Source organism: Calliphora vicina, chromosome X (assembly GCF_958450345.1).
Source record: "Calliphora vicina chromosome X, idCalVici1.1, whole genome shotgun sequence".
Lineage (NCBI taxonomy): Eukaryota > Metazoa > Arthropoda > Insecta > Diptera > Calliphoridae > Calliphora > Calliphora vicina.
The window spans coordinates 6,118,402-6,131,464 of NC_088785.1; the positions used below are offsets into that span (position 1 = coordinate 6,118,402).

Here is a 13,063-nt window from a genome sequence, read left to right on the forward strand (position 1 = left end):
AATGAAAATAGGAATGATTATGTTTTTTCTTATGCTGTATGTCTGATAAACAAAACTGCATATACATTTTTTAAACAAAACTAAATTTGACTAACATACTTAAAAAGCTGTATATGGGAACTATTTATGACGAATTTAAACTTATAAGACATTTATGCTTATTTAAGTGATTTTCGGAAGTGAACTTTATATGGGGGCTATTGTCAAATATGGGCCGATACACAAAAAATTTAGTGTTGTGATTTGTTTAAGCACGAAGCTTATTTTTCCTGAATTTTGTGTGGATAATGCAATTTTTTAGGCTTTTATAGACCATAGAACCATATTTCGCGAAGAAATTTGTATGGGGGCTAGGAGAAATCATGCTCCGATTCTTATAATTTTTACCAGAGTTAGTCCTTTTAACAGCAAAATAACGTGTGTAAAATTTTATGGTATTATCTGCAATATATTTGCACAAATAACAAAAACTATTTTAAAATTATCAAGTTTTTTTTTTTAGGTTGTCTCACATCTTGGTTCATAACTCTGGTTCCACTGAACCGATTTTGCAGATTTTCAATACCAAACAGCTTAGGAGAACAGTAAACATTTTTCTTGCAAGTTTACCAATTTTGTTTGTCTATTTTGGACGTGAGCGTGTTTTACAGAGACAGACAGACGGACATAGCTCAATCGACTTAGAATTTCATAAGAATCATATAACGATTTTAAGGGCTGATTTAAAAGTAGCATAATGCTTTCAAATAACAGTGCTGTAATAGCAAACTGTATGTTATTAAATAAAAGCTTTCAGTTGATTTGATCGTAAGTTGGCAACGCTGTATTCGAATTCGAATATTCAGTTAAAGAACATTGTAGAAAGTACACCACAGATGGCGCATGTATTAGTAAGATCTAGAATATTCGAATTTTGACAGTTAAAGAACAATCTAGAGTGCAGATGGCAGTGTTATAAATAGTGGCAGAGGTTGCAGTCGTGAGTCAGTTTATTAGAGACGCTTTTCGAATAACCATCAACTGAGTGCCTTAAAGTGTGTTGTGTTTTTTTCAATTGAATTCGTGTACATTATAAAGTGTGTCTTTATTTCTGCGAATTTATAAACGTGTATAAAAAAAAAAACACTGAGTGACTATTTAATTCTGTTGTTGTACATTTTAAATAAATAAAGAGTTGTTACAATTTTTAAACTACTAAACGGCTTTTATTTGCAATCAAAAGTATCCGGTTTATTTAAAGGAAATAAACCAGCGTTTTAAAAAGGTTAAAACGTAACAATATATACTTTGTTGGGTCTCAGATAAATATTTCTCAATGTTACACACGGAATGACAAACTTATATATACCCTCATTCACCACTTATGGTGGTGAAGGGTATAATAATAAAAATGTAATTTAAAATGCGAATATCTCGTGAAAATCTATAGTTGTTAAGAGAGTCGAAGTCTGTCATACACAAAATCATTTTCCAATTAGGATCACAAAAATAATATATATTTTTTTTTTGTAATTTTGTATATACCCGAAAACTATAGATATAAAAGTTTATTTTGTAATATTTAAGGTATTTATAGAGGGTAATATTGAGTATTAACACTTTTCAAATTTAAAATATTATTGTAATCATTCGGTATTTCAAAAAATCGTTTCGAAAAAACATATCTTGTTTACACGATAGTATTACAAATATTTTATTTCTTTGTTGATTGATATTTTTCTGCAAACTTTATTTTTATTTTATATTTTCTTGAAATTTTTGTTTGCCTTATTTGTGTTTATAAATACATACCCGATACATATAAAAATAAAAAGTTTTTGAATTGTTTTAAACAAATTTTCAATACCAACCGTAAATCAAAAAAATCATTTGTATTCTTTGAAAATCGAATACAAATTTTGTTTAGATGATAAAATTGTATTATGATACTTGAGTTTTGACAGTATTGCCGTCTATAAATACCTTTATACATACATATGTATTTGAATGTAGTATGTATTTCATTCTCAGAAACTTATGTATATTTCCCAAGAATATTGTGGATTTGATGAAATTTTTCTATTTTTACAGATATTATGAAACCGGCAGCATAAGACCCCGAGCGATTGGTGGTTCAAAACCTCGAGTCGCCACCGCTGAAGTTGTTGCCAAAATCTCGCATTATAAGCGAGAATGTCCTAGTATATTTGCGTGGGAAATACGTGATAAATTATTGCAAGATGGCGTTTGTACAAACGATAATATACCAAGCGTAAGTATATTTATTTATTTTAGTTAGTTGAAAAAACAAAAAAAATCACTTTTTCCTACTTTTTTGGTTTGAAGTAATAATCATTAGTGTGGTTTTGTGCTTCTATTTCGATAGTGCCCATCCCCCTTGTCATTGCTGTTTTTTCCTTTGCCCTTCATCCTTCGGCAGCTATTTCATTTTTTTAATCTTTTTGTCAATGACAGACCACCCCCAAAACGACATTTAACAATAATATCTTTACACTTCAACGAACACTCCATAAGACCTTGAGACTTGTCACATTTACTGTACGGCAATAACGTTGTTTTTTTCCGTTTTATTTTTTTTCTGAACTTTTGTGATTTCATGAAGGGAGAAAATGTAATGCATATTAAACGCATTAAAACATTTGGAAGAAATAAAGTGAACAAAATCTGCAAAAGTAGTACAAGTCGACTTGATACGCTCACTGTTATCAGTGTTACTAGGCAAAGTATACATATATGTCCATATATATCCATTGGATACTGTACGTGTTTAGCCAAATTGTTTGAAAAACCAAATTCATCCATCAAAAGAAGTACATACGTTTTTTTTCTCTTTTTTTTTGAATGTCCAAAAAGATCCAAAACTCCCTAAATTATCATTTATAAATTATGTAGAAAAGTTTAAATTATTTGCATAAAATATATGATATTTTGTATTTAGAATTATTTATCCATTTTACACTGAAAGAATTTTCTGCATGAATCCAATGAATTCTGACATTAATGTAATGAAAATTTACATTAATATTCAACCAACGTAGCGCTTCATTGGATTAATGATACATGTTTCATTGAACCTATATTAATGAAACGTTTCATGAAATCAATGAAAGTTTTACATTGTCTAAATGAAATATAATTCATTGGAACTATGAATATTTGTCATTAATTTAATGAAATGTGTAATGAAATAATGAAGAAATTTCATATTTAAAATGAAATTATTTAATTAGTTTAATGAAACAATTCATAATTTCATTATAAATATGATTTAAAATCGTTCCTCTAATGAAGGATTTCATAGGAATCATGATGAAAAATCGCAAATTCCATGAAATAATTTCATTAATTTAATGATTAAATTCCAATATTTTGATGAAAAGTTTTCACAATTTTAATGATTTATTTTATTCTCATACTAAAATAATAACAATCGATTTTTGTTTATTACTTCACAAAATATAAATTTTTTTTTATTTTAAATAAGAAATTTTATAAAATTTAAAGGATATAATTTTATAAAATTTCTTATTTAAAATAAAAAAAAATTTATATTTTGTGAAGTAATAAACAAAAATCGATTTATATAAAATTATAATTAGCGGAAAATTAAACATTTATATGAAGAAATTTATTAAAGAAATGTTGATACTGTTTATTCTTTTAATGGTATTTTTTATTTTCTCTTGTATGATAATGAACCTTGAAACATTAAATTGGACATAAAAGAGGGACTGAATAGTACTTTTGGAACACTTGAATAGTGAGGACTGTGGCGAAATGGTTTCAATACCATAGTTATTACTGCAATCGATTTATTTGAAACTTCTCCGTTTGATTTAGTTAATTCTAAAAAGATCTTTTAGTCTTTGGTAAAGAAATTTAAAACAAATAATTACAAACAAATATTAATTCCACTTTCTTCTAAAGAATTTCTATATTTTTCTTAAGTTTCATCAAAATCGGCCCAAAATATATAACATTTCGCTATTGTTCCATTAGAAATTCCAAATATTGAAAAAATTTACCTTCGACCTTCACGATTTAAGGGTTAACGTTTTTCCGATTTTAGTAAAACTTTCAGACTATATTTAAAATTGCATGGACTATAATATTCTGAATAAGTTTTACTTAAAGTTTATAACAGTAAGGAAATTCGGCTCATTCGCCAAAATATGACCAAAAAATTATTTTTTCTTGAAAATCGAAAAATTTATACGCAGGTACGGAAATTTTATTCCTTCATTTCTTGTCCTAGTGGCCTGAGACATGTTAATGGCCTGGCGATTTTTTAATAACTTTAACTTTAAAATTTCAGAAACACCTTCAATCTCAGAAGTACATAATTCTAAAAAAACCGTTTTCAGTGATGTTCGTCAACTTATTAGTTTTTGTCCGACTTTAAATTTATTAATTGGTTTGGATAGAAAACTGATTACGCTTTAAAATGACTTGCATTTTTCGATACATTTGTAAGTTATAAGCAGGGAAACCAAAATATGCAAATGCATGTTTTTTCTGGTGATGTGTTATGCCCAATTTTTTGTTTGCTAATTTGGTTCTATTTATGTTGTATATACATATGTACATACATAGATTGTCTATCTATCTATAAATAATATCCAGAAAACGAAATCAATTTAAAAGAATTCTTAAACATTTAAAAACTATTAACAACGTTTTTGGTTATAAAGATTTTTACAGAGTCCTTTTTAATCCCCTCTTTTTTCCAGTTGATTTATTTTTTTATTTTACCACATTAATTTTTTTATTTAAACAACGGCAAGGGGTTGGTTGAAAGGATGGATGGATGGATGAATGAATGTATGGCTGGCTGAAGACTCTGTATAGCATGTTAACAATATTGTGAATACCGCCAGTAAGGTCGCTATCTTTTTTTTAGTACATTAAAACATGGTACTTTTTTTCTCTCAAATAATATGTTAAATAAAGAAAAATCTTTGGCACTCAATGCTTTAACTTGCGTGTAATGTAATGTATGGCACACAATTGACAAATATTTTGTAAGCTTAATTTTGGAAGAAAAAGTAACAACAATCGTACGTACGTACGTACGTACGTACGTAGTAACATACAGTAGCATATTAATAGTCGACCAAAATTATCACAGCAATGAAATATCGTTCCCAAACATATTTAGTACACAAATAACAAACGCAATTTAAGAAACATCCCTTAATATATCTTCATCATCACCGTTATCGTCATCATCATCATCCTCATAATTTTTAAATACACACAACATTTCTTTTCTTCCTTGACTGTTCGCTAATAAGAACGAAATCTTTATAAACAAAACAAACAAAAAAAAATCTTACGCATGAACTAATTCAAATGTCCCTTAATGTGAGTTGTGTTAAAAAAAATATTTAATAAACACCTTCCCTTACAGAAAATCAACATAACATACAAATATACTAAGCAAACCGCTCACAGTTGGACTTTTTTAAAAAAAATGTTTAATAAATATAGAAAAATGGTAACAACTGGTCCGATCCGTATAACCTAAAGGCAGAATAGCATAAATTACAATTTGCATTCACAAAATGTATCATGTTGTATTGACACGATTTTTAAACCTATCCTTTAACAAAGCCTTGTCTCAGACGTCACAAACTTTGTTTACTAGTATATTATAAAACAATTAAGAGAGCTATATTCGGCGCAGCCATTGAATTACATTTTCCATTGATGTAATTCAATGGAAAATGTAATTGCTATTCCCCAAGCCTGGTCCATTTAAACTTAGAGCCAGTTTTTGACTTCGTATTTAAATATGAATTATATTTAAGTTCTATTTAAATGCGAAAATGAGTTTCTCAGTGCTTTTTTAAATGATACTTAAATGGCCGACGTTGGTCATTTAAATTCTATTTAAGTTTCATAAACTACCATATGTTTTTGACAGCTGACTTTTGTTGTTTGGTTTTTTTTCACTCTATTGTAGTAAAAAAAAAAACAAACAACAGCGTCTTGCTAAAAAAAGCGTCTTGCAAAAACTACAATTCCGATGCGGGGCAATTGGAGCTTCTTTTGTGCATTTTCCTACCAATAATTTTATTGTTTAATAAACTTTTATTTCTTATTGGGCAAAATGTATCAATTTTTGTTTTGGTTGAACAGCTGTTTTAAGCAAAACTATCGATAAATTTTTGATATTTAGTAGTGCTACCATACTTTTATCTTATTTAAATAAGACAAATTATGTAGCACTGAAAAACTCAAACTGTATTTAAATACAACATAATTTTAAGTTAAAATTAACTAAATACGTATTTAAATAACAAGTCAAAAACTGGGCATTAGTGTTCAACATACATCTCACAATTTTGAAGCTGACTGTTTATATACCATTATAAAACTGGGAGTATTAATTTACATTTTTTCAGCTTCCTCGGTCACCTCGGGTATCAATTTTATTTTAAAAATCGCCAAAAATTAATTTATGATACGAATAAATATAAATAGTCCTTGAGAAGGTCTACAAAAATACGCTTACAGGTGTAGGTTATCTCTATTAGTTGAATTTTTTTTTTAATTTTGTTCGATCTTTTTATGGTTTTTTTGATATGGCGGGTAAATTCTAAATAAAATAAAAAAAACTTGCTAACAGATATCTGTTCCCTATAAAAAGTTATACGCATCCAAAGTTGGAACTTGTAAAAAGGGCCGTATTTTTAACGTTTCTTCCCAAATAAGTCCATATACTTTCTCATTTGTAGAAAAAAAATTTCTTCGCGACTATATAGAATTTTTTTATGATCTGGAAATACAACTTAATGCAAAAGCGTGTAAGCGGACATATCACCCCCAGACCTATCAAAACTTGGCCAATTTATAAAAAATAGGTTTGAGTAAAAAATTCTAAAAAGGCAAAGCACTGATCCACGTAGATCCACCATATTTGTATAACACCATATGTTTCATAAATACTTACTAGGTGCTTTTACTATCACACGGTAAAAACGTCACAGTGGGCACTTTTCTGAAAAAAATCAGTTTTTGGAACACATTTTCCCCGTTTTAGGAATTTCGGTATTTTAAAATAAAGAATGTCAAAAATTCTAATGCCATTGATTTAAGGACATGATTCTATGTTGGTTCCAAATTTTGTTATGATATCTTAACTATTAAAATTGTATATTAAGTCAAATTTTATATTTTTATTCGTGGAAAATCACCATATTATATTTTTTAGTTTTTAAGGTAAATGAAGTCCCAAAATTTTATAAAATTATTTAATTTTACTAAAATATCAATTCTCAATTCATAATGTTTTAAATAGTATCAAATATTTATATAAAAGGCCTTTATTTACTCCTCAGAAGTTCCACAAACCTTGACCCTTTCGACAAATTTATACGTTGATCACCCGAGGTGACCAAATTTGAGGGGCTAGGCACTGGCTCCCATTATCGCTAGAAAGCTGAACAAACGTAAATCAACTCGAAATCACCTCAGCTCAAACCTTGTGAAATTTCGTAATAATAGCTCTAATAGTACCCAAGATACTGAATTATATCCAAAAAAAAAAGTTTCTAAACAACTGTGTGATGTTTGTAAAGCCCTAAACAAATGGTCCATCGGTACAATCGACTGACTAGGTGGCTGATGAAGCTAATTATTTATAAAGCCCACTACTAAAGCTCCAGCAACCAACTTGATGTATACCAATAGATTTACAATAGAATTATTTTCTCAGTTAATTTAACGATTCCACTTCGTCTGTCTGTTGGCAGCTCGATATTTTGTTGGGGTTGAAAGTGTTAACTTTCAGTACATAAATTTTCTCTATATGTATTAAGTAATAATATTCTGGATATGGGCATTTCCAGCGAAAAGTCCACCCAGACCGAAAAATTAAAAGTTAACCAATAGTATTTCCTTTCTTGTATTATTTAAGATAAATATTCAAGATTAACTAAATAAAAGAGTTCAAAGCTTTCTTGAGATGCGGTGACGAGATACCGGTCCACAAATTTAAGTCTTCGTTTTGGTCGGTTGTGTTTTATTTCTAAGGGCATATTCTCTTTACAATTTAAATTTCTAGGAGTAATGGTTCTAAAGCACTCTTACCGAAAAACCTTTGATATAACAAATTTCTCGAAAGCATGACAGACAGAATTATTGAAGATTAGGACAGACAGACGGACGTGGCTTAATCGACTCCGCTATCTATAAGGATTGTATTGTGAAAATTACAAACGGAATGACAAACTTATATATACCTTTCTCACGAAGGTGAAGCGTATAAAAATTGTGTTTATACCCAAATCCGCAGGTGAGTCAACAGGTGCTGGATATTGATGTAATTATCTATTTTCGTATACAGGCTGAGGCTGATATGGAAATTCCTTTTGTTTAGCAACTAACATTAAAGTCTTTTATAAAATCCTTAAGAGCAGTACTTACATTTTTAGATTTCGATGAACAACATTTTAAAATTTTGAACTTGGATTAATGAAAAGTGTAAACAAAATTACCTGTATTGGCCTTAGATGGGAATGGGTAAACGTTGTACTAGTTAGACAAAAAATCATAGCAGAGCTTTTAGGTGTCTTAGGAAGGTGGAAATATACAATTTCCTAAAAGGACTGGGACAGTTAATGAACGGGGAATTTTTATTACTTCATAAATTTATCATACATACATTCATATGTTTTTAGAAATATAATTCTCTATAGAATACGTTGTCGTTATAACTTAATGCGAAATTTAATATTTAAGAAGAATACTTTTTACAAAACCATGAAGAAATTCAAATTTCTCAACTTCACAGCCGATGTGCCATTAACATTTAATCGATTAATGGATTTGACTCGTATTTTGAACAATGCAATTTTATATCAAGTCCCACCTAATCTCCTCGAAATTCGAAAAAATAATAAACAAACAAAAAAAGAACAACTCTAATACTGACATCCATACTCGTACGTACACAGAAAAAAATGTGTACCTAAATGGAATGAATTGCATTTCATTGGTTTCAATTCATAATAAGAATAAAAAATATATACATTTTATTAATTTGTTCATATATTTTCAATTTGAAAAAAAAAAAAATCTAGAAGACTGTTTGAAAACTATTAGAATTTTTAATGTTTTTCAGATAAAATGAAGAAATTAAAGTATATTTTTATGATTTAATATAAATGTTATACCTATAAACAATTATGATGAATTGATTTCTCAAATTTTAAAACAAAAAATTATACTCTAAATTAAAAAGTTTTGGGAATAAATTCACATGTTGAATTCATACAGCTTATGTAGAAATTCATTCCATATACAATGTAAATTTTGTTGCTGTGTATGTACGAACGTATGTGGCGACTCCCCGTCATGCTGTTGGGCCACATTAAAACACAATCTTATTCGCAACAAGTGTTCACTGTCGTCTGTAGCCGCTTTTTGCCGATAGCAATTTGATTTGAATGGGTTTGTTGTTGTGATTTGTGTAATACACTACGCATGCACCAAACTTTATAGGGCGGGTAATTTATGCAGAAGTAACAGCTTATTGGATACGAGAGTATCCAAATTACATCCATTCAAAATGTGTGCTGCTTGCTGGCTTGCTGTAAATATGGATTTAATTAACGCCCAGTTGTATGCTATATATTTTAAATGAAATTAACAATGTCTCACATTTGCATTAATATGCGTTAGGGTAGCCAGTTTTTATTTAAACAAAAAGTGGGACAATTTTCAATATTTATGTACATATGTGAAAAATGGCGGGATTTTTAAAACTTTCGCTAGACAAACAAAAAAAATAATATTTATACAACTGCTTTCCTTATCCATTAAAACAAATAAATTTAATAATAAATCTAAAGAAATTTTTTGTCTCTTTTCATAAAATACAGAATAAATTCGTTTCAAATATTAAAATATTTGAAAGTGATTTTTGAAAGTGGTGAGTAATTGTGTAAAAAAAATTTCGAATCATTAAAGCCCTAGTTCGAGAGTATATACATACATATATGTATGTGTATGTGGGTAGATGAAATAATAATCCGATCAAAAGCATACATTTCGCCCTTGTTCCAAACAATTTAAATTCTGGATCGTTATATAGAGCGGAGTTGAAATAGCCATGTCCGTCTGTACGTTGAAAATAACTTTCCGTAGCCCCCAAATAACTTACATACATGATTCATGCATCAATATCAATCGGCCCACAAATGGCTGAGAAGTTGACTGATTTTCAGTGTTTAAAAAAACAGAACATTTTTAGGTAATTTGGTCCGCTTTCAGATACAGTATCTCGAAAACTAGGTAACGGGTCGCCATTCCTTTGGATTCCATAGATAGATCTATTTATTAAGAAACAATGCATTTGTTCAATATTTCTCAACATTGATGGAAAATAAAAAAATATACAAATTTTTATATTTGCCATATTGTCAATATAAGTTCATTGTTTATCCCTTTACCTAATGCAAAAAATTCCAGCTGCCTTGTCCCATTTAAATTTAAAATAAAAAAAATTGTTTAAATCTTTTCTGCAATAATTTGAAATCATAAAAGGCTTTAAAAAGAAACATAAAAATCAGGGCACACTTAGAAAGGTGACTGCGATGAAACAGCTGATTATTTTTTTATTCAGTCTGAACTGTCAATTCACTTGTGGTTGTTGTGGCGAAAAATACAACAAACCCAAAAGCAAAAACAACAACAGGCAACTTTGACAGTTCACCTACTTTTTAACAAAAACAAAGTATCTGTTGTTTTTGTATTGTTGTAGTGATGCAGTCACATTTCTAAAGGTAGGGTCAGACTACGCAAATTATTTGACACAAGATGTTTCATGTGTTTGATCAAAACTACATCAAATAATTCATGGGTTGATTTTGTGTTCACACTGTACACATTTATTTGCCATATTTGTTTTATCAAACTACACCGAAATACTATCAAACACACAAAGGGGAAAATATATTTGACTTGTGGTCACATTTATGGTAATATTTGTTCTAAATAATTATTAAATAAAGCTGCAAAACAACTTTAATTTCTTTCGTCAATAAAAAAGGCATTTCTAGAAAGTAAAAGATTACCAGATTTTGCTTTACATTTGAAAGAATTATGAAATTTCAGTACTTTTATTTAAGCGTCAAATATTTTATGTTTCTAGTTTGACCACAAAATATTTTTGCACTGCAAACAAGAAAACAGCTGAATTTGGTCAAACAAATTTATTTGCCAATATCAAAACATTCTTGTAATGTGACCAATGTGTGACCACTAAACAGCAAATATTTTCCTGCATTTTGGGTATTTTTTTATTTGATCTTGCAATTCATTTGCAAGATCAAACAGCGTCAAATAACAGCTGTTGCATCATGTGTTATCGCAAAAGTAGTGTTGCTATATCTTAAATTAAAAATCGCTAAATAATGAAAACAAATCGCGAAAAGAACACAAGCTTGAACAATTTAATAATATAATTATTAAATGTTTATTTATTAAATTATATTACTATCACAATTCATAATTGAAATTGAATGGAAATGTAATCATGTTTTATACTTGAAAAATATTTGAAATATTAAATATTTTTCAAACAAAAAACATATGGCTTGAATTTATGTTTCCTTTTTACTGGATAATGCTATTGAAATAAAGTGTAATACAACTGTAATTCAATTGCTTGACTATAACCCAAGGCTTGAATTACACTTGCTATCAACTTGAATTCCAGTAAAAATGCTTATTGTTTTTTTAATACATATTATTAATCGAACACGACTTTTTCCAAACTTTTTTCATTCAGAATAAGAACATGTTCACAAATATTGTTAAATTTTATGGAAAAGTTTACCTTTTTTACATTAATTTTTAATTAATTCCAATTCAATCGCATTATCTAAAAATTTATAATAAAAATTTTTGAGTGATACTAAAATCAGAAAAGTGAAAAATGCTATTAGACATATTCTTCTGCAGTAAAAAAAAAATTAAACAGATCATACTGTTTAAGAATTATTTTTTATAAAATCAGAAAAGTGAAAAATGCTATTAGACATATTCTTCTTCTGCAGTAAAAAAAAAATTAAACAGATCATACTGTTTAAGAATTATTTTTTAATTACAATCAATTCATACTATTTATGTATGTAAAAAAAATTTTCTTTGATTTTAAATTCAATCTGTATAAAATTTCAGTTGATATTCCATATGTACATATGAGCAATTTTAAATTTTGAAAATAGACAAACTCCATGTATAAATAAAAAATAATCAAACATCAGACTATGTTAAACGTATAAAAATATAAATCGCATAAAATTGCAAAAATCGCAACATAGATTTCATGTCTTCAATTAGTTTTTCTCCCAGTATGTCATCCTAGGCTGAATGACTTTTATGTGAAGAAGAAGACTTCATTTATTGATGCAATTATTTAGTGAAAATAATTTAAATAACAAATATTCAAGAAATATTGAATATGTATTTATGTTTAAAAAAAAATAGTGAATTTGTGTCTTTAATTTAGTACGAAAAATATTTAAATAATCTCCTCTTATTTTTCCGCCATGCTGAGCAAATAATTTTCTGTTTTTTTCTATTTGATCAAACAATTATTTTATGAAAGTGTTTGATATAGTGTGACCACACGGCAAATATATTTACTGATTCTTTTTCGCAGCAGTTTGGTCAAACAAAAAGTGAACAATTAAATTCAATATATGATAACAAAATTCAATAAATCTCTAATAAAATGATTACTTTACAATTCGAAATAAGTGCTTTAACCTTAAAAATATTTGCAAGATCAAATTATATATTTTTTAGGTATTTATATAGCTAGTGGTCACACTTTGTTCACATTAAGAAAATATTTTGTTTGCCGACAAATAATTTTGTTTGACTAAAATCATCTGTTTTGTTGTTTGCTCTAAATTTTATTTGTGGTCAGATTCAGGCAATGAAATATTTGACGATAAACGTCAAATATTAGCTGTGTGTGACCGTACCTTAAGTGTGCCCTGATAAAAATTTTAAAAAATAAAATTGATTTTTCACACAAATTTAAACT

At 28.2% G+C, this 13,063-nt stretch overlaps 1 protein-coding gene across 1 annotated transcript in view; it reads left to right on the top strand.

Annotated features, from left to right (window-relative positions):
* The window catches only part of ey (eyeless), a 69,910-nt gene that overhangs the window by 35,890 nt on the left and 20,957 nt on the right, over positions 1–13,063 (top strand). Inside the window, exon 4 of the mRNA XM_065514748.1 lies at positions 2,071–2,251. Within this exon, the coding sequence (XP_065370820.1) occupies positions 2,071–2,251 (181 nt within the window). The remainder of the gene's footprint in view (positions 1–2,070; positions 2,252–13,063) is intronic.